This window comes from Cryptomeria japonica, chromosome 4 (assembly GCF_030272615.1).
Source record: "Cryptomeria japonica chromosome 4, Sugi_1.0, whole genome shotgun sequence".
NCBI classification, from domain to species: Eukaryota; Viridiplantae; Streptophyta; class Pinopsida; order Cupressales; family Cupressaceae; genus Cryptomeria; species Cryptomeria japonica.
Window position 1 is genome coordinate 723,816,829 of NC_081408.1, and position 24,339 is coordinate 723,841,167.

The 24,339-nt window shown below is 36.9% G+C and overlaps 1 protein-coding gene across 1 annotated transcript in view; it reads right to left on the minus strand.

The window, feature by feature from the left end:
* LOC131027472 (eukaryotic translation initiation factor NCBP) overlaps positions 1 to 19,355 on the minus strand; it is a 67,794-nt gene extending 48,439 nt beyond the window's left edge. Inside the window, exon 1 of the mRNA XM_057957554.2 lies at positions 18,988 to 19,355. Within this exon, the coding sequence (XP_057813537.2) occupies positions 18,988 to 19,149 (162 nt within the window). The 5' untranslated portion in view covers positions 19,150 to 19,355. The remainder of the gene's footprint in view (positions 1 to 18,987) is intronic.
* Positions 19,356 to 24,339: the final 4,984 nt, after the last annotated feature.

Below are 24,339 nucleotides of genomic sequence, written 5' to 3' on the forward strand. Positions count from 1 at the left end.
CTCAAGAATACCCTGATAGTCAAGCTCTTCCTTTAATTGAGGGTCTAAAACGTATGCTCCAAAGTGATAAGAATGGAATTGATATTTTGCGTGGTATTGCACACATTGTGGATTCAAATGTGATGCCTATGAAAAGTTGTGCCGAAACCTTAGGTTATACACAACCTCCTACTCAAGACAATCATTATATTCCTTTGACAACTCCTATTGCTAGTATACCTACTTTTACATCAAACATAATGACTACTTCAATACAAGACATTCCTCCTATGATCACTAATCATGGGGGCAATCCTTCTTCTTCAATCAACCCTCTTCCTTCATTCAATCCAACTTCTTCATTCATTCCTTCAGTGAGTGTTCCTCTTATATCTCCACAAATGAACATGACACAAGGGGGCAATTCGTTTTCCATTCATCCTTGTAGTGTTCCTCCTGTCCAATCATCTCCTATGACTAACTATCATAGTGTCCCACCACCTTACTCTCTACCTTCTTTCAATAACATAACACCTCCATCACAATCTAACACGTCTAATATGAACTCTTCGACTGAAGCGACCATTAACAATCTTGCACAAACTGTCTCTTCTTTACAGCAACAAATTGCCTCTATGAATCAATCTAAGTTTAGTGTGCCCACATTTGATGTTGCGAGTCCACTTTCTTTTGACATTGTTCGAGCTATTCCCCCTAAACATGTTGAAATTCCGCATTTGGAGCTTTATAATGGTAAGGGTGATCCTCTAACACATGTTAAGACCTTTCAAACAATATGTACTGATTTTGCTTATGACCAAAGGTTGCTTGCAAAACTGTTTACTAGAACATTAAGAGACAAAGCCCTACAATGGTATTGCTCGTTGCCTTCCTATTCTATTACTTCTTTCGAACAACTTGCAAATGCTTTCATTCAACAATTTCAAAACAATATAAATCCTAAAGTTACTTTGATTGATTTAATGCATTGTAAACAAGGTGTTAAAGAAAAAGTGACTGATTTCATTGGTAGATATAAGCATTTGTATGCTCAAATTTCCTTTCCAGTGCCTGACAATGATATTCAAAGAATTTTTATTTCTAATTTACAAAAAGACATTAGAGAAAAGCTCCTGTTTTCTGAGTTTACTTCTTTCCAACAGTTGTGCGCAACTCTTCACAATTATCAACTGACTGTGAGTCAAATGGAACAATCACATCCTATGGCTCCGAATGATAAAGGTGATAGTAGTCAACAACCATTTGGGAAGTTTAAACCGAACAGAGAGTCCATTAAATTCAATGAAAACATCATCAACAACAATGTGAATGCAGCATCAGGTGCGCCTCCTATTTCTAAGTTTTTCAAGAAAGAAAGAAAGTTTACTCCTTTGAATGAATCATTGCATAGTATTATGAATAAGTTATTGGAACAAAATGTGCTTACTCTTCCTCCTATAAGGCAAATTGATCCTGCAAAGATTACTTCACCTTATTTTGATAACAAATCTTTTTGTCAATTTCATCGTCAACCTGGGCATGATACTGAAAAATGTTTTGCTTTAAAGGGGAAAATTCAAGATTTGATTGATAATAATACTATCTCTGTTTCTGGAGTGAATGATAAAGGCAATACATCTGTAGCTCCACCTAACCAAAATCTTCAGATTTTTACTGATCCATTGCCTTCTCATACCTCTAATGCGATTGATACTACTGATTCCTCTGTCTCACCTGATGATCTTGTGTCTATGACTCCGAATGTGATTAACTTTGTGGAGCAGCAGAAAATCTCTAAAGAACTTTCCATCACCTTTGATTCTAGTGAAACTATCAGGGCACCTGATGGTCCTTTATATATAGTTGCAAAAGTCAAGAACACACCTTGCCGTGGAGTGCTTATTGATCCTTCGTGCATGGTTAATGTTATTACTGAAGAATTTCTTTTTACTTTGCAATTGAATCAAGTGATCTATGACAAAATAGATGTGGTTGTGAAATTATTTGATGCATTTTCTTCTCCTGCAATTGGTTCTATTACATTACCTATTGAGGTCCATAACAAATCCCTTGATGTGGACTTTGCTATTATTCCATCATCCGAACAATTTCGTGTGAAGCTAGGCTATCCTTGGCTATCTTCCATGAAAGCTATTGCTTCTCCTATTCACAAGTGTTTGAAATTTCCCCATAATGGTGAAGTTGTTACTATCAATCATAGTCTCTTTAAACCAGCTGAAAGAACTTCTAGAGTTCCTATTGATTATTTTTGGCCTAAACAATTCCAACCTCTTCCTCCGCGAAGTGATCATCTTTTCAAATCTTATCAAAAGTGGAAAAAAGATATGATCCTATCTCTAAGTGAACCTAGAACACCCAAACTTGACATTCCTATCATTCTTGAGAAGGAAGTTCTTCCTTTGAAAGATAAAACTAATGTCTTTCCTCAAGAAGATTCCCAACCTATTCCTATGGATGTGACTATGCCTATATCTAATAAACCTTCTAAAGGTAGACCTATACCTCCTCGTCATGATGGACTTGGTCTCCTTCCTAAACCGAATATTCCTCCCTTATATGGAGCAGTTCCTCCTCCTTCCTCTTATGGAGAGAAGAGACCTTCCTCTTCTCCTATTATTCAACCTAAGAGACCACAACCTAAACACCCAAGTGATAAGGATGAGAACATTCCTCCTCCTCAATCTTCTCAACTTCCTACTAAGACTAGACGAAATCGTTCTGCACGTGAACGCCGACGAAAGCGTCGTCTTAGAGCTTAGGCAGCTGCCTCTCAAATTTTGCAATCCCCAAAAACACCTTCAACAAGCATTATTCCATTTTCTCCTCAGCCGACGATTGAGCCGAAATCTCCTAAACATAAGATGCATGATGGTCTTGATCCTGTGCGAGTTAAAGATCCTATTTTTATAAATCTTGATGATGATATAGATGAAAATGTTATTCATGATGAAAATATTACTCCTGTTCATTCTGATAGTGAATATGAATATGTTGATGTTGATAACCATTTATCTAACGAATTTTCTAAAGCACTTATCCTAGCTCCTAGACAAGAACAACGTGGCTTGGAACATGAACATAGCCCTTGTTTGGATCTTGTGATAGCTCCATCTGCTGTGTTGGATGTTCCTCCTCTAGCGTGTTCCCTACCTTCCCGAAACATTGATCAGCAAGATCGGGGGGTAGATGACGTGCTAGATTAGTTTCATTGGCATAGCAGATTCTCTCCCCCTCTCTTTTGTTACTTCTTCTATGTGTTATTCTCATTCTTCTATTTGTTGTCCTTAGTGTTGTCTACTTGAGGACGATGCAAAACATTGAGATCTCTTTTGGTCTCTCTCATGTTGACTCAAAAGACACATGTGTTCCTTTCTTCTAGGTGACCTTCCTTGATTGGGGAATGAAGAACAATTATGCATACATACATATGATATACATGAATTATCATACAGCATACTGACCCCAAGGAAGGCGAAGTCACCTTGTGCTGTGTGTTTTGTGTCTATTATCCTTGGGTTTATCTCACACTTGGGGGCTAAATCCTTGTGATAACGTGCTCCTTTCTCATTTCTTATATGTATCACTACCTTAAAGCAATCACCCCCGGTGAGGCGTGTGTGATCGCTTTAACGTAGGGGGGCATACATCCCGTCCATATCTTTTCAAGATACTTGAAAATTTCTTGACAAATTTAGCTTTGCCTTGAAAATTTTTGATATCTTTCTTGCATGACTCATAGTGAGGGAACCTTACTACTGACAGTCATGGTTCTCCCTCGTGATCTTCCCTTTTACTTTGTCAATCGAAGTCGTAAGATCCTTAGTCCACTGGGGGCTTGGTGTATCTTGCCTCCTTGACGTGGTGAAAGTTTTTCAATGTTGTTTCCTTGTACTTTACCGGAAGTATGAGCGTACGCTTATACTCCCGCTAAAGTGGGGGCTAAATGTAGCGTCCTAAAATTGCGACACTTGCAATTTCGACTGCATTTGGGTCTTCACGATGGCGATGCAACACGGAACCTGAATGGAGACCCCGAAACTTGCTCATGACACCAAAAACTGCATTTTTCCAGCACCCTGCTTGATCCCTCCTTGCACCCTGCTGTCCCGGGAGGTGGGACCAGAGCGCCCAGCGCCCTGGTCCTTCAGGACTAGGGCGCCCAGCGCCCTGGTCCCCTAGGACCATGGCGCCCAGCGCCCTGGTCCCTGGCCCTATTTTGGGCCCGATCTCCTATGGGACTTCGGGCCTTTTTGTTTGCAAATTGGAAAATAACATTTCCTGGTCGGCCTAAGGTCGGGAAAATCAGTCTTTTAACCCTAATTGGCAAGTATATAAACTACATTTCCTCTCTCAAAAAGGGAGGAGGACATATGTGTACAAAAGGCGTGAAAACGATATTCAAACATTCAAGCATTCAAGCATTCAAGCATTCCTTCAAGCAATTGATCATTCTAAGTCTCCATTCAAGGCTAAGTGTTGCATTCAAGACAAGGATTCAACCATTGAAGAGGAGATCACATGCTACAACATACAACATACAACAAACAACAACATCTATACCTTCGCATATAAGGATACAAACATCCTTACAACAAGGTACTAGTACTTGTTTTACATTACAGTCATTTACATTTACAACATTTCTCATTTCTTGGTTAATTCCAAAACCGGGGTTTGACCTAAGGGCAAACCCCTAATCCCTAACCCCGCAATCGTCTTCGCTTTTCTGTGTGTAGGTTGCAGGTACACAGCTGAAATTGAAGATCTGGAATCCTTGTGCAGAGACGAACAGATCCCCCTTCGTTTCGTGGATTTTTCGGAGGACCGTGTGCACGCTGGGCGCCATCGTCCCGTCAACTTTTGCTCAAATTTGCAGGACAGCGCCGTCTCGACATTTTACTGCTAATTCCAAGTCCGCAGCTTCATATCATATCCCTATCTCTATTTATAAGTGAATCTTTCTTGCTTCTACATGCATTCCTAGTTCAATCTTTCTATCTACATTCTTTACAAAAGAGGGTATCCTTGCTATCACAACCCTTGAAACTCATATAGAATCCAATCTTGCATTGCGTGGGATTGGATCTTGTGGGTTTCAACCCCTCTTTTAAATGTAAAGTCCCTCCTAAGTGAAAACCATCAACCCTAGTGACTCTCCCTTCTCTCTCCTTGGAGTTGGGGAGGGGAGAACGACTAGGGTTCGATTTTTCCGCTTTACATCTATAATGTCCCCTTCTCACTAGTCCTCAGATATTCACGGGATTGGCCTATCACTTGACCCTCGTAGGCCAAGAGGATTGATTAGGGGGTCGATTTGCAGTGATTTACGGCTTCACATTTCATGTCTACTTGATTTTATGGCAAAATAAGGAGATTACACGTATTGTGAGACGTGTGCACTTTAATTATAATAATATTTTAAAAGTGCAATCAAATTAATGTGTAATAAAATAATAATAAAGTATACCAACAGGATAAGAAGAGAATCTTCTAGAAGGAATCACATGACTGGATATGAAAAGAATAAATAGAGTAAGGTGGTTCATTGTTGAGCATTAGTTGTTGTGAATATCTCTTCTTGTGTAGACTTGTGGAGCCAAAGGGTTTTCTACAGACAATCATTTGGGAACGAAAACTCCTGATGGTTAGCATAACTGAGGAGGTGAGAGATCTTCCGAGGGGTTGCTATTGAGAGAGGGAGACAAATCAGTCTTCCTAAGTGTGCTTATCGAGTTTAACATATTTCCATGGTGTATGGTCCATGATATTATCAGATTTTCAGATTGGAGGCCATAGTGCATCGATTTTGTTTGATGTAGAGAGACGATTCTATTAGAGGACATTTTGAAGAAATTTGTAAGTTGCAGTTGTAAATTTGCAGGTCTGAGACAAGTTCGAATTTCACCTCATAACCCACGATTTGGATCAGGTCTCATCAAGGAGTCATCAAATCTTCCTACAAAGGTCAGCGATATTTTTGGAGGTTTAGGCGATTCACCTTGAGGCAATTTGGAAGTCTTTTTGGTGGAGGAATCAGTGGTGTTTCATTTGGCAGCGAACTTCATCAATAAGGACAGCACTAGGCTTAAGGAGGATGGGCGATCATTTTAGGAGAAGATTGAAGGTCTTGCAAGCTGTCATACATGAATATATCAGACCACATTAGCAGCAGCAGGGGCGATTTGTGAAGGTGGACGAATTGATTCATTGGAGGCACCATAGATCATAATATTGCTTGCTTCTTCAAGGCGCTAAACTACAGGTTCTTATGGCATTATTAGTCCATTGCAATCTCAGTTTGAATGTATGAGTTAGTTGCTGTCATTTGTCTTCAGAAAAGTCTGAAAAGGGTCCTTGATAGCCGTCCATGTATTAGATCATAATGCTGCCAATGTAATGTCCCATTTGATAGTCATATGAAATAGAGAAAGGAGTATTGATTGCATCTTCATTCATGATTCTCTGAGGGCGTATGACAACTGTTTGTTATGATGTCAGCTTGCTATTAGTTCATGATTTTTGGGCTTAGTCTTATATATATCATCATTAGATAGTTGTATATGTATCTCTTGTTGACTATCATTCAAGGAGAGTCATTTAGAAGTTGATTATTCTTAAGATATTCATGTGTGATGATCTTCATACCAAACTGAAAACTCTGTCAGCATAACACGCAATTCTCAGAACAGCATAACACGCAGTTTGGACAGTAAAATATTCCTTGTTCTCAATCATTTTAGTACAAGGGATATTTCATTATCCTCCAATTTTAATTTCCTCCACTCATTCTCTCTTCTCTTGTCACATCCTCCTAACATTCCCACTTGCATTATAATCTCTCATTAATCCACCTAATCCACTTCCCTTATCACTTGCACATCCCTAATCACCATGATTAGAGGGTAAGTCAACTCTTTGCCATAAATGGCTTTCCCATCTCATCTCCCAACCTTAAATGCCACTTTTGTCTATCCAAGGAATTTTGAATTCCTTGAATCTCCCCATGCTCTCTCTTCCCAAAGAATTTTTAATTCCTTCTCTTTTATTCTCCCCACACAATCCATTATTGGAGAGACTAACCCATGAGGGCGTTCAATTCACATACCATATGATGGGTAGTCTCGATTCTCAGTCCTCGGAAGATGAGGGAACCTCAAGTGCACCAAAGGAGGAGGTTGAGAAACCTGAAAAAAGGAAGAAAGTCAGAGCTAATAGAGGGACTCGGACGTCAAAAAGGACTAGAAGGGAAAAGATCCTTATTAGAAGACCAAAAGTCACTTCATCATCCAAGGACCCCAGTTCCGATGATGATGTAGTTGAACTTGATTATATACCTGCTCCGCCTTCCCAGAGCGATGTTGATGCATTCAAGGCTGATAATCCTCCGACACAAAATGAGCTAAATGTAGAGGTGAGAATCATTGATTCTAGTGAACCTAAACATCAAGTTGAGGAAGGAGAAATTCCCTCCAATCGAGAGGCTGATGTTCATGAACTCACCCAGGGGAGTCGGCATGAGTTGCAACTGCATAGTACCGGCAAAGATGACACCATCGTCGAAGGAGAACAAAAGGCAGATGAGACCAACGAGCCCGACAGAACTGAGGAGCAACCATCACATGGGGATACCCGACAGTTGTTCAGTGAGGTAGGGGAGAACTCAGCTATAAGCAAAGGGCTGGATACTGCCTCTGCTCCTCCTATGATAGATCAATTGCAGATATGCAATGAACCAGCAGAAACCTCTAAGGAGTAGAGTGGAAATTTGGCCATAACATCCGGGCAGACCATACCTCAAGACTCGTTAGTTGCTCGTGCACAGCGGAAGGCAGCCACCAAGCCACCTATCAACTTGGAGGATATTTTCTCTCGCATAGGGGAAACAAAGTCCAAAGGGAAGAAAAATCCTAAGACCTACTCCCGAATCACCAAGGATGAGCAAAGGAACCGCACCATCCATATCGCTACCCCGCCTGTCGATAAGCCAGCAAATCAAATTGCATTGGCCGATTATAGCATTACAACCGTCCCGATAGGGTGAGCCACCAAAGAACAAGAAAGGGAGGAGTTCAAGGACTCTGTGCAAAATATGCTCAGGCAACTCGACGAGATAACTGCTGAGAGAAACATGTACCGAGTCCGTTCTAAGCAGGCCGAGGGGTACGTTGATCACTTGCTGAGACCATAGCATCATGCCCCCGAATCCCATGTTCCCCCATCAACATTGGTGCAAACGACTACAACAGAGTTCGAAGAAGTACAGGATACCGCCAAGGCTGTCAAGGAATGGATTCGAGACATTCAGGAAACGGGAGAGTTGATCATTGAAGATGTAAAGGAAATGGCCCACCATCGAGAGACCATTTTGGTCAAATTGTCCGAGGTAAAGAGGGAATGCCTTAGGGTTCATGAGGTCGTTGCTACAACTCTTCCCCTCATGAGGGCTCTTTTCTGGACCCATGCGCAGATTCCTACATTGTCTGCCATCCTAGATCCCTATGACATCAACATTTTTAAAGAATGGTACTGGACCGCCACCATGAAGAGTGAAACAAAAAATACCAATAATAAAGAGCAGTCGGACTGGGAGGATAGATTGAGAATGGATAAGGTCGCCTACTCCACGAAGGACCTAGATTTTGCCAGTAGATTGCATTCAGATATTTTGTGTTTTGAAGCTCATCGGTCCGACTAGAAGGATGGGTTAAAGCATGTAGATTGTCATTTGGAGAGCATGCAATATAAGATACGCCATCCTCCTATGCCTTAGTTCATGGTGTTGTTCCAGCTGTGCATCAGATTTCAAGAATATGTTCGGGCAGAACGTGCAGCAGGTCGGGACCTCTGGAAAGAATATTTGCACACCGAGGATGAATTTCTAGAAAAGGGGTCTATAGTAGAAAAAGAAAAAGTGCCTTCATAAAGTGCAGAATTCTTTTAAAATCTAAAAAAAAACACTTTTTGGCCATAAAGTTCATTTCTAACTGCCAAATCAATTGTAAATTTTGAGCTCCGTGCATGTGCACTTTTTGAGCTGGTTCTTGGTAGTTATTAATTGTCTTTTTAGGTAGTTACTATTTCTCCTTGGGTGGTTGTTGATATTTTGCCTCCTATTTATGGGCATGGATACTATGTTGTATGGATGAATCTGGGCCACTTGTTTTGTTTTAATCTTGTCCATTCATCTGAGTTTTGAAGCTCTATTTAAAGGGGTTGGTTTTCCCTTATTTTTGTAAGAAGTCTAAAATTGTTTTTGAAACTCTGGCAAAATTCATGCAGAATTAATGGAGATTAAAGTTGTTTCATTTCTTTGTGAGTGCATGGAGATTAAAGTTGTTTCATTTCTTTGTGAGTGCATGGTCTCCTTCTTCACCATTTAATATTCTTGTTATGTCTTTTGTTTTCAGATAGTATTTTTAGGATAATATTTGATAGAAACCTTGGTGTTCATACCATTAAGGATTGGTTGATTGTCACTCCCCCTGCATGGTTAGTCTAAACCCATTTGTGTGCTTAGTTCGGTTGTTAAACATCAAGTGAATGAATGTCAAATTCTGCATTTATGTTTAGTAGCATGAAAATTCAGCTCCATTTGAAGATTGCACTAGATTTTACAACATTGTGCTTTCTTACCTAATATTGTTAAATCTTGTTTTTTGAGGTTTCTGTCTGTTTTCCTGAATATGTTGTCTTAGATAAATTAATCAAATATTCTCTATCTCTTTTCCCCTTTCCTTTTCCCCTTTTTTATCAAGAAGAAACCATACAGTCAAGCTGAGATAATATCAATCCAAGTGAAATCAAATGATATAGAACTATTAAACTTTAGGGAACTCGCTCGAAGTCGTCTGTCTAACCTTAAGTCCCCTTTGTGTTTCCAGCAAAACACATCAAACCGCTAAGCTATCCTGCAGTCGAGACCTAACAACCGAGACATTGAGGTAATCCCCATTGATCAATTTAAAAACAGCACTAGGGATTTCCTTATTTCAAGAGAGGATAGGATTCTTAGTATTCTATTCTGCGTTGGCCGGATGGAACCGTAGTAATGCGATTTCAGACACGTCAACACTTCCCTCAATATTTTCACAATCTGATATAATTTCAGACCTATTATCCTCCTCTACGTTCAGAATTATAATATCAGCATGATATATTCAATACAATTATTTTTCTTCTTCATAAGTTTATTGCAGCATTATATATTCTTGACACCGTCTGAAATATATTTTCCGAGTCATTGCACTTTTACAGCATTATTATATTCTTCTATGATTTTCAGAATTATTTTTTTGTTTTTACTCACTTCATTATGCACTATTTATTCTTGGGTGGAAGTCATGTATTGATTAAATCAATACTTCACACGTATTCTTTCCACCCTCTATATTTTCATCATAAATCTGAAGTAGTATTCATACAATTGTCTTACTTAATCCGGTGCACATATTATATTTGATTGTCTTCTTCACACAGCACACCTGTACGCAGCACTCTACACACATCCACCTTATTTCAACAACACACCAAAAGATTTTTATCTTCCTTATATATATATATACATTCGGAGGACGTCCCTTAGAGACGTCTTCTATAGTCACCTCTTTATAGGAGACACGTCTCTCTGAAATAAATCACTTCTCTTCCTACATGAAGAGTCACACCTTTATGAATAAGAGTTACAACTAATAGTTTAGTCAAATTAATAATTTATTTACCAGCCACGTAATCCATCTCCAATTAGAAATACAACCTTTTGCTGATTATTTGATATTAACGGTTAGGCTTACTTCGATGTATTAAACATTGTTTGAAGATTACGAGTATCGGTCCATAGATTATCTTCGATACTTGTGATAGTTATACGTTTTTGCAATACGTTATAGTTAACTTAGTTTATTTTCTTTTAACATAATCATTTGCCGTATTTTCCTTGACCCTGATTATCTGCCTGTTTATCTATCAGTTATAAAAAAGTCTTTGAAAGTCGTTTTCACTCTTTCATTAAACCTGCCTTTCTTTGAGTCAATTTGTCTTCAATAGTCAAGTCGCTGTGCATATATATTAAGTCGATTACATCAGAGGCTTAATACGAATCGGCTGTCTTCAAGCGCTTTCACATACCCTTGTACCCAAGTCGATAAACTTTCCGCCACTTAATATGCTGCATTTCAAACTTTTTCAGAAACACTTCCTGATCGTAGCTTTACGAATTACCAATCAATTTTTGTTAATTGGCCAGCATAGAATTCAATCCAAACTGACTGTGTGACGAATTGTATACTTTCACCATGTAAACATATCCATTAGTCGCTCCACTTTAGATGCCACTTTAGAACTTCAATCTGCACTAAGTCTGTTATAATCTTCTCAATAACTTGATTGAATTTTGCCTTCAAAATAAGATTGATTCCTCAGAAATCTGCTCATATACTTGTCTGATTTCTCACTTAAGACACGTATCATCTTTATTAACAGCAACATGTAGACTCCCACATTCTTCAATACTATGGATGGCTTCCATAGATGCTGACACCTCAAATTGCATATTAAAGAGATGCCACCTTTGCATATTAGTGTGGAATCGGTCTTTGTCTTCATTACTATTGAGCTGTCTTTAAAACACTTCCTTATTATCCTTTTACATAGGTGGGCCCCATAAATATTATCTTTTTCTGCTTTTTTTTTAATTTTATTCCAATAACTTACTCTTATGTGGTTTGCTGTCTTCCTTTTTGAACTAACCAATTGCTGGTCTTTATATATATGCTGCTGCCTTAAGAGTATGTATATCTGAGTCTGTCTTTACTATGACACACCTGTATATATATACTACAGTCTGGATCATTAATGTAACCTGTATATGCTGATTTTATGTATACAGATTAATACTCTGTCATACAGGCTCTGTATATATATATATATATACACTGTAGATGTATATATCAGCATCTGTGTTACCATCTGCTGTAGATGTATATTATACATTAAGCTGTAGTATATGTATTCATAATCACTGCATCATCACTGCATTGAGGCATAATGTAAGCATAGTAAATGTAAAGCATAGTAATCCAATATGTTCATCAATCTCCATAGCATGATATGTTCATCAATCTCCATGAATCAGCAAATTCCTTTGACATCAATGACAACATTTCCATCACTTACATCTGGAAATCCACTATCTTAAGTCCATCATCCCCTCCATCTATTTTGAGTCCTCATGTCCCAAAATCCACAGTTTATCCAAAACCCTATCTTCCACAACTCCACCACCCTTCAAGATGTGTGCCAATGTTGATCGTCCCAACATCCCCATCCATTTATCCACAAGTCTTTCACAACCCCACCTATTATCCAACATCCATTTTCCATAATCCTATTCTTTTTCATAAATCCTTATCCCCCTCCACCTTCCATCCATTCCATCTCCCTATCTATTCCTACCAACATCTATGAGCATACCTCCAGTTATCTTGGTTCAATATAACACATCCTTAAGGGATACTATCCATCGAACTAGATGCTTGAGTCCTCCCTCCATCTCCCTTTCAAGCATCCACTATCTTCAAAATCCACTTATCCTCATCCATATCCATCCAATTATTCCAAAAAATGAAAAAAATGAAAAAAAAAGGAAAAAGAAAAAAGTAATGAAAAAAAAATCCATCCAATGGTGAAAACCACTTTTGGTGGCGCCTTGGGTAAGTACCATGATGAAAACTTGGTCAACAAGCGTCATGTGTAATCCCCAATCTTCTTGTAGTCTACACTTGGGGGCAAGATCCATCCATACTACCTTCACAATCCACATACTCTTTTATCCTCCGTCTCCTATCCATAATCATATCTAAATCCATCCTCATTTCCTATCTTTGATCTTGACTATCCTATCCCTATCCTCCAGCTCAATTCCCATCCTATCTAAATACATCATCCATTCCTACCTATGATCTTGATTTAGCTAGAGGCAAAAATAATGTCCATGCATGCTTTGGAAACTACAAGCCTTAATTCCTCCTCCATCCATACCCATTACCCCTTATCCTTCCCTCTTATAAATCTTTATCCACCATCCTTCCATCCTTAATTGCACTACCTTTAGAGGGGCAATTTCCTCCTTTGCAACATAGTTCTTGGATCCCCATTCCACCTATTTTTCATCCTTTAGTCCTCCATCTCCTTAATCCCTCCATCTCCTATCCAAGCAATCTCTCCATTCATTCCATCCTTTTACCAAGCCTTGGTTCTCCCTTGTCATTGGTCCCACTCCCTTTATCCTATATCCATAATCCAATCCTATCATATCCAATCATTCATCCCTTCCCATCTTATCCATTCATTTTATGATCTCAGTCACACTGAGCTTTTCCCATCTATCTGAGCTTATATTGACTTGCATGTTATCCAAACACCCATCCATACCGTGCTAGTCAAATCTTAGTGGAAATCCTCTCATTTGCAGACCTCGCGCAACCAGCTTAAATGTTGCCTCCCATCAATATATCCAATCATCCTACCCATTGGGATGCATCCTTCCCATGTCTAGCAGTTTATCCAAATCCATCACCTGCCCATCAGGATGTATCCTTCCCATGTTTGGCAGACTATCCAAATCCTTAACTTGCTCTTGGCAAGAGATATCAGTTGGCCATGTGCATGTTGTTTGCATGATTGAGATTTTCGCTTTGATTTTTATCTCGTGTCCCAGGACTATACCTATTCAGGGCTGCCTTGATCATCCTATATCATGGTATGTCTCAGATTGGTGTATACTAGGGCATGTTTTTGTGGTATGGCGTGTTTGATGGTCTCTCTTGTACAAACCTGCAGCCCCCCATTTACATCATCATGGTGTAAGCGAGCCTGTGTGCATTGAGATACCTATTGTCTGAGAGTCTAGTCCACACATCAGATATTCACAACATCTTGACTTCTACAGTTAGTGGTGTAGATGGTCTGTTGCAAAATCAAAACTAGGTTTGCTCTCCATATCTACACAACAACAAATCCAATCCATCCATTCATCTACTTCATCATTTTCATCCATTCTTCCTAAGACTCCAAGTTATTCATTTATCCCTCCCTTCATCATCCTCATCCTTTTTGCATCCTTAATCCTCTAGTCCTATCCATTTCAAGAGCACACCCGTGTTCTTAGAACACGCATGTCCTCTCGAGGGGGCATAACACTACCGCCTCATCATCCTTCCTCTAAAATCATGACTGGGGCATCATGCTACTAAACTTAATCCCTTTTATCCATTGTATTTTATTCTTCTTTGATATAACATCACTTCATGACGCTATATCAAAGAGGGGCAAAATGTAGACATCTAAAATTAATTAGATATTTATTTAAGCCTTTCCACATAATTAATTTAATTAATTGTGTTGGTCTTTATTCCTCTTAAAATTAATTAAACCTTATTTAATTAATTTGTCTCTTCTAAAATCATTAATTCTTCTAACTTCCACTTAGTTAATTAATAGGATTAATTAACTTAACCTAAAGTGACTCCTACAAATCACTTCTTCTAATCCTCACTTAGCCTAATTAATTCTTCCATAATCATGCTTATCATTATCCTCCAATTTTAAATTCCTCCACTCATTCTCTCTCCTCATGTCACATCCTCCTAACATTCCCACTTGCATTATAATCTCTCATTAATCCACTTAATCCACTTCCCTAATCACTTGCACATCCCTAATCATCATGATTAGGGGGTAAAGTCAACTCTTTGCCATAAATGGCTTTCCCATCTCATCTCCCAACCTTAAATGCCACCCACTTTTGTCTATCCAAGTAATTTTGAATTCCTTGAATCTCCCCATGCTCTCTCTTCCCAAGGAATTTTTAATTCCTTTTCTCTTTTATTCTCCCCACACAATCCATTATTGGAGAGACTGACCCATGAGGGAGTTCAATTCACATACCATATGATGGGTAGTCTCGATTCTCAGTCCTCGGAAGATGAGGGAACCTCAAGTGCACCAAAGGAGGAGGTTGAGAAACCCGAAAAAAGGAAGAAAGTCAGAGCTAATAGAGGGACTCGGACGTCAAAAAGGACTAGAAGGGAAAAGATCCCTATTAGAAGACCAGAAGTCACTTCATCATCCAAGGACCCCAGTTCCGATGATGATGTAGTTGAACTTGATTATATACCTGCTCCGCCTTCCCAAAGCGATGTTGATGCATTCGAGGCTGATAATCCTCTGGCACAATATCAGCTAAATGCAGAGGTGAGAATCATTGATTCTAGTGAACCTGAACATCAAGTTGAGAAAGGAGAAATTCCCCCCAATCAAGAGGTTGATGTTCAAGATGAGCAATATTCTAGAACCTAGTTTCTTTGTGGAAGATGTGTGTGCTCATCAACTTATTGAATAAAAGGAATGCACCAGCTAAAACTATGAAGGAAAGCAATACAGGAATTTCCATAATATGTCACTTGGCGTTACAGAAATTCAATCACCCAAGTCACTTATTTTATAGAGACAACAACATAGAGCCAATGAAATAGAACTCCACCATGAAAATTAAAAAACATTAAACAGGGCCATAACATGGTACTACTGAGAAACTCAGGGACACAAACAAGGACTCAGTCCCTGCACCTTTACCTGGAAATTCTGGTGACAATGATTAAATGTCTTGTAGGCATAACCTTATTCATATACTCCTGCAACCTTTTACAAAATGACATTCCCGCGCCTGTATCATGTCCCCAGATGAGTATATATAAAAAGTTAAGAAACACTACCTAAGGAATATTAAATTTTAAGACCACTACTCAAATGTAGTAAATACCTTCTTTTTGTTTTCTAGATAAATCATTGGGGTTCTATGGATGGGGACCCTTCGCAACTGGACCCTTAATATGTGATTAATACCATAATGATGATCCTGCTTGAACAACCCTATCCAGGTGTAGCAGGTAAATACAATCCAAATATTATACTTATGCCTTACCTTTTCACTTATGAGAACTTAAACCATATGACCACAAGACTCTGTTTCTGCACACAATTTTCTATCATTTACTTCTGTCCAACCAGAAGTAATCTCTTCTTCAACATATTCCAAAGACACTAGTGAAGCAAATGGAGATTGAATTATAGTTTCAATTTCCAATATGAATCTGGGTCCTGGGATATTAGCACCTATACTCCAATCCTCAGTCTGAGTCAACTCAGACAGCCATGTTGCGTTCAAAATCCTAAATGGGGAAGGAGGGGATAGCATTGAACCAACCATCTTGGAAGCATCCACCTTAGGCCTTGAGGCAGCATTTTTACTTTAAGAACTCTTTATTTTCATGCTTCCCAACCCCTTGTTTTTTCTCTTTTTTCTCTGCATCCTCCTTAATCTTAGCTACTGGTGGTGGGGAAGCATGAACAACATCAGGGTATCTTGGAGGCAAAAGAGGGGGCTTTGCTACAACATCCTCCTGTGTCAATTGTATTTTGGAAAAGCCTATCTTCAGGCTGCATGGAGAATCACCAAACTCTAATTCCCCAGAATCTTTCATAGCTGAATGTTTCACAAATTAATGTATCAGACATCAAGGACCAAAAAACTATCTAATCTATTACTTATACCCTGGAAACAAGCATGCACCCAGAATTGCAAAGGTAAATAAGGAAGCCTTACCCATACTGGCATTATAAAAAATGTCTGAGTCACTGGATTAAAAGTTCAATACCATGGCTTAATCAACAACACATTTTTCTCCCAGAACCACAGCCCTTACCCTAAAATGTGTTATTTATCTTCTATAGTTCAACTTCAACACAAAAGCACAAAAAAGCCTTGGACACTAGGATATATCTCAATAGTGTCTTTTATGGATAGAGACCAAGAGTTAGATGTCTAGGCATGTGAATCAGACTAGGCCATGGAGTACGGAACTTCCATATTAAGCCTTTCTTTTAGAAATTTTCTTTCTTATAAAGCCTTACCCAGTGAAAGGACTGGATTCTTTCCTGTACATGGTATAATATTCAATCTGCACATATGTGCCTCCAAAGATGTCTCCTTCACCTTTTCCATATCTGTTTACAAGGACTAACAAGGGTCACAGGCACCCAATTCCCAAGCAAAGCGAGGCCCAATTCTAACTTCATTGTCTCACACAGTTCCTTACTAATCTGGGATTCTTCTACTGCTGCCAATTCATTCGCCCAAACCAAGGGCCTAATGGGAGCATCTCCACCTTGGCAAGCCATACTAAGGTTGGCAGCAGAAAGAGCGCAGAAACAGACATTTTGATTGAGATAATTGTGGTAACTACCTTTATGTGAAGGAGAATCATAATGTTATATATATTCAACAGCTAGAGACAGGAATTCAAGCAAAATTGAATATGCTCCGAGACTTGAAATGATTGTAAAATGAAACCATTTTTTACTTATGTTTACAGGAGACCAATTTGGATCTATGGGATGTTTTAAAAAAAGGTGTGAAGGCTGGGGCAATATTTTGAAAGAATATTGCTCACAAGAAGCTTCTAACATCAACTGTATCCTAAGCTTAATGGTGTAACACTCAATGGAACCTATGAGTATGTGCTACAAATGAAATATACCAGCTGCAACTATGTAGAAAACTTATAGAAGATAGATTAAGCAGTGAGATCCAACTGCAACTATGTAGAAAACTTATAGAAGATAGATTAAGCAGTGAGATCCAAAATGTTGGATATAAATTGTACCGTGCAGTTATTAACAGAAGAGTCCATTACACTTGTGCGATACAGACAAACAAAACATATAATAAATTATTGCAATTTTTTCTATATGGCAAGGTGTCCATAAAATACAGATTCAGATCTAGAGAGTAAGTCATTTTAAAGAGGGCTTGGTTTGAAATTGCTCATGAAGAATTAGGGAGAAACTTTGAAAACAATTTACTCATATTAAAAATGGTTATAAATCACTTAACATGTGTGGTTCAAAGAGAGTCAATAAAATGCATTGAGCAAGAGACCACAAGTTCATCTATGGAAAAAATCATCCGTCTAAAACCATTTTCCTAATCCATCTTATGAGGACAACTTTCACAACATCACAGAACTACCGACAGGAAAGGATTCACGATGATCAACTGAATCCATTTCTTTGTTTTCTTTTCACACGACAGAAACGAGACACCTTTGTTCAATTCCTTTTGAAAGAGCCACATACTAACACCAATTTAGGTGTTATACCTATGCTAGAGAGAGGCTAGATATATCTTAGAGCTGAATGAAAGAAACTTATTGTCTTGAGTACCGGCCAGAAAAATGCACCCGAAGCATGACCATAACGCTTTGAGCTGATTGCTACTCTTGATGGCATTAATCCTCCAGCTTAACCAACCCAGCAGGACTCCACATATTGACCTACCTGACAAGATGCCGCAGCTCAACCAACACAATGCGAGAGGACTCACGTGTTGAACCAATCAAACGCGAAAGAACTCCACTTGCTGAATGAACCAGAACGAAGAGAGAAGATGAATGTCCCACTTTACGAAACCAACGGTAGAAAGACCACCCCCGCTCTCAACCAACCCAACGGGACACTGAAGTCCGATGCCTAAGATATCTGGTATTTTGCATATTTTAGCTCAATCTAGATTATCAATTTTAACCTATTTCAACCAAATCGCCGCTGTTGTTATAGTTAATGCATTATACTTTATTGTGTCTCGGCCCGCGCCTAACTACCAGCCGCTGTTTCATTCTGAATGACGTATTATTAGAAATCCAGGCACCCCTAAAGAAGACACTGATTCGCACTTCTGGTGTGTAAAAGGGGTTTACTTAACTATTCTTAGGACCAAAAACTAATACGTAAGAGCAATCAAGTATTTAATAACTGTCTTTTAACTGCAGGTACATTCAAAATAATTTTAGTTATTTAGTCGTGGGTTTGAAGCCCGTGAAGTGCAGATTGAATTTCAGAATGACAAAGAATTTAAGAAAAAGAAAAAAAAACCTGTAGAGGATGTAGACCCGATTTGAGCTCCCTGCTTTGGCGATCGCGTTCATCAGCTTTAGGCTTGTCGTCTTTTTCTTTGTAAGACGTTTCGGCGCTGAATGGCAGCAATGGCGGAGTCCTTGTGCTTGCCCTGCTTTCAGATTTCTCTGTACCCTCCATTATTGCCACAGTATTTGAACACCGAACTTTAGGATTCTATGTTTTTCCTTTCTTATCGGCTGAAGTGTACAGGAACACTGAAATACTTTAGAGTGTACTTAAATTGTGTCAATATCGTGTAGGGAAGAGTTAAAGTTTCCTCGAATTCTCAGTTCAGCCACGCAGAAGATGAAGAGGAAGAGGAAGAGGAGAATTAAGAAAAAGAAGTTAATCATGTTTTTCTATTTCTATAAATAGCCGTTTAGAAAAGGTATAGAGTCGGTGAATCAGTTTGGTTTACAAATAGTTTCTCGTGGATCAATTTTTTTTTTTCTGAGGCAGGATATTACAGTCTTTACCTTTTATCATTTTGTTTTGGAATTTATGTAAATGCAAAAATCTAAATGGATGAATAAAACAATTTTAATTATGTTTATGAAATAAAGTAGTTTAAATGATCAAGAAATATAATATTAATACATTTTTCAATTTTTTTGTTTGTTTGTTTTCTTATTATCAATCTTGATCAAACAATTTATGTTATTTTGTATCGCCTTGTTTCTTCAAATAGCTCATTCAAACTACCTACCTTCAAATTATATTCAAACTAAATGTGAATAACTTGTACATTCTATAATAAGTGTCATTCAATTTTGATGGGATCATCTATCCTTCTCACATATAAGATGATATGAACTAGTCCTTAACTCCACAACTAAAATTTTAGCATTTCCTTTAATTGTAACCATCAAATAGGTTTCTTCATCATGTTTCTACATCGGGTTGAACTCTATGACATAGTACACTCTTTTTTGGCCAATCTATTTTGTCCACTTGTCAATCCTAAGTTTTAATCTCTTCATTGGTATTAGAGCATTCTTGCAAATTAATGATTCATTTTCTCATTCACTTCTTGTTCTACTTCATCCAAGTCTTCTTCCTATGGTCTAAATCTTCCTCATTAAACATTTTGGGTCAACAATTTTTATCCAAGTTTTCAACCTTCTTTTAAGTAGCTTGAAACATTCCCACTCAAGCCAATGATATTTTCTAAAATTTATGTCATATTGATGTTTTCTAAACATTAAGTATTTTATTTGTTGGTTGGTCCATACTTATTAGTACTTGTCGTTAGGCAAATACTATTGTAATGAGTTTTTCTTTTTTACAGTTAACTAGTTATTAAAAAATTTAATTTGAACCAATTACAAACAAATAATGTTTTAAAACAAATAATGTTTGTGACAACCATTTAGGAGGGAATATCGGTACCGATTAATTTGTATGGCTGCTTTGAAACTACTTTCGTCCCCTCTACCAAGCAATGCAAATCTATTTGAATCCTGTAATTTTTTATATTCCAATAGTCCATCAATTGAAGCTGCTCATAATTATTATTAAAACTATACTAAAAACAAGGCAAGTACTAGCCACTATGTGGCACTTGTTTTAGTTAGTAGGTTAAAAAATAATTTTAACTAATAAAATATGTAAAAAAAATAGAGCCAATCAAAAGACATGTTAAAAAAATATATCCTCATATGGTTTAATGTTTATAATTATTACATGAGAGTTGTGTTATATATTTTCTTATGGTTTAATGTTTATAGTTATTACAAGAGAGTTGTATTATAGACGGATGTAAAAACTTTCTTAAATAAAAACAAATGTCATTTAATTTGACGTGCATTTGGACGTCAGTAAATTTGTCAATTAATAAGAAAAACATTTAATTTTTTTTATTACTAGATTTTATAATTTTTAAATGCAATATTTTTTGTTTTCAAAGAAAAAAACATTTAATTTTCTTTATTATTATTAGATTATATAATTTTTAAATACAAAGTTTTTTTGTTTCCAAAGAAAAAATTCCTTTATTATTATTATTTTTTTTTGTTTCCAAAGAAAAAAATTTCCTTTATTATCATTATCAAATTTTATAAGTTTTGAATGCAAAGTTTTTTTGGTTTTTGAAGTAGGAAAAAAATATTTTTGATTTTTTTATTATTATTATTAGTTATGTTATTTAAAAAAAACATAAGAATGTGAAGGATAAATATCTTTTTTAATATATATATATATATATAATTATAATATTATATTATTTGAGTAAAATAGTCAGAAATTAAATTATTTTATATTATTAATTTTATATCGATGCATAACTATATAGTAGCACCACACTTTCTTATCTCTGTCATAAAAAAAATAAAAAATAAAAAAATGAGTAGTTTCCAAGTTTCTAATTTTTCTAGCTTTAAAAGAATAAGTTTTTATTTAATCATTGCTACACTTGTTTCTTTTAAGACACATCATGTGGGTTTATTGCCTTAGGAAGAACCCATGGTGACCATTGTTATATGAATTCCATTTTAAAAATTGGCTGATTATTGGAAAAGTGGGGTTCTAAGCACAATTTAACAACATAGGAAGAGTATCATTTGTCTATTTTGTTTATTGTTTTCTTTTATTTTTGTGCATTATGGGTGGGGATCAGACCAAGGGAGATAACATCTGAGAGGCCCAATAGAGCTTTGACTGTTACCAATGTATTTATACGAAGACTCCTATTATCTTTTTTATTGTAATTACAAGTTGCAAGTTTGATGAAAAAGGTAATCGAAACATGTTTTAAGTTAATTGCATAGAAAACCATTGATTATATGTTATCTTTTGAATTAAGGTTGCAAGTACACAATGCAATATGGACAATGACATGTTTTATTGGTTGAATTATTCAATCACAATCTTTAATCAAGTTTTTGCCATGTATATTTGTAGAAAAGATCACGTGATGGATAATGATCACTTTCTTGTTCAATCAACAAACATATTAGCATCTAGATAACAAAGAATACAACTTTTTACACAAGTAAAACATTAAAAAACATACAAATTTTTTTAGTAAATTTATGCTAAAATATCAATTCAATAGAATATTAATGCTCCTATTAAATTTTTTAATTAGTTCTTCAAAAAATATGAAATTGTTTTAATTGGAAAGCTATTATCCTCATCTCAATGTTAAAAAATAATTAAAGGTTTTCAATTTTCAATTCTATGATGTTTCTAAAATTTAATTACTTAAAAAATTAAGATTATTGTCAAAAGTATTTTTTCATAATTATAAATATCAATATAGTATAAAAATTGTTAGTTTTTAAATACTTACATTCAATTCTCAATTTCACGACAAATCTATAATTTAATTATTTAAAATAAATTAAGATTAAATCACGCTTATCCTTTTATATTTATAAACATTAAGATAGTAGTAAAATTATTATTTTTTTAAAATCTATAAAATTTTATAAAAAAAAAGTAATGAATGAGAATAAAAATGTTTTTATATTTTCAATTTTATGATGTTTATAAAATGTAATTACTTAAATAAATTAAAATCGTGTTAAAGTATCTTTTCATATTTATAAATATCAATATAGTAACAAAATTGTTATTTTTAAAAAATATCAATTTGTGATGAAAAAGAGGCTTCAACTGCAATTTTTGACTTGGTGAACGTTTGCTAAGGTGTGAGGAGGGCTCGACCCTTGCATGATGAGGAGGTGGTAAGGCCTCCTCCATGCTGGTAAGACATGTGCTCTTCCTTTCCTTTCTTTTCTTATTGCATTTATTTCATTTGTATGTGTTCTTGGTTGGCTTTTAGGCTGCGCGGGCGGTCATGCATGACCTCCAATGGGGGTTGATTCTGAAGGGCCAATACTTAATACTGTGTGGTTGGACGCCTCGCGGGATGAGGCAGGGGGTTTTAATGGCAAATCCTTCAAGGAAGTCATGGCATACTCGAAGTTCCTCATTCTAGACAAAGCAAAATTCTTGTTGGTAAGTTCATCTGAGTTAGAGAGTGATGGCGAAGGCAAAGAGCGAGGTAAGTGCCCTAGCCCTTCCTTGCCTACTTTGTCTATCGTTCCTATTGATTTAATGGCGAAAGTCATAAACATGGAAAAAAATAGATCAAATGATATAGCTTTTTTCTTTGTTGTGGTGGATATAGATAAATGTCCTACGAGGAAATTTTTAGATGACCGGTTTAAGAATATTTGGAATTAAAAAACTCGACTTTCACATTTATTTTTGTCGCATGATATAAAAGGGTCTATTTTTTATTTTTTCAAAGATCATAAATCTTGGGCAGAGGTCATTAAAAATCAATTTTGGGCTATTGGTAAATGCACTTTTCGTGCCCTAAACTGGTCTCATGACGCGGTTAGCGAAGAAATGTTGGCATTATCATGCCCTAGGTGCTTACAAATTAAAAATCTCCCACCTATCTTGTGGAAATTCATTCCTCAAATTATTGAACCCATTGGGAGAGTTATAAGGATGGATAATTCTCCCTGTCTCGTTCCTCATTTGGATGCCAAATTTTTAGTTTCCATCAAACCTGGTCGTGATATTCCCAGATTCATCAATATTAAAATCGATGAGGTACCCATCTCCTGCCTTATTGAAAGCCTAGGTGGGACGACTGGGAGCTTGATAGGGAAGTGCTCACAAGGAAATTTGTTCAAAAAGGATCAATTTGTTTCCAAAGACTTATAGATTTTGTTGAATATGTTTACTCAATCTTCCTAATTGCCATGATGCCAAATACTCCATGGTTTTCTTGCCTAGCAAACTCCCTTGCTGGTGATGACTCTTTCCCATGCACAAAACTACTCAAAATGCGTAACCCTTCCAACTACACTTGCTCATGCTTGGCTCTCGGGGCCTTCAACCTTCAGTTTCAATGTGTACTAGGGGTCTTCCACATGTAAATGCAGGGGCAATAAGGTCTTGTACACCTTTGGATGCTCATAACCTTGTTTGAGGACTATGACCCTTAACTTGCTCAAATTCACTAACAAAGCTCAACTACCCCAAATGAGATTGCACATTGTCTTGGAGTCCTAAATTACACTTGGTGGATTGATTGGAATGTTTCAGTATGGTTTATAAGCCTCCAAGTTTCATTTTCCCATTGGGTTCTTGCATTTTACAAAAACTGCCAATTTTGTGTGTTATGCAGCAGGGCTACTAGACCAGGGAGGCCTAATTGGCCTTGTTTTGCTCCCTCCAGCCAACAATGGCCTTTTTAACCACAAAGAAGGTTTGGGATGGTGTTAAGGGAGTGTATGATCAAGGATTTTTGAGGTTTTAGCCCACTATTAGTGTAATTTTCAGTTTGTCCACTTTTTGTGGCATAATTTA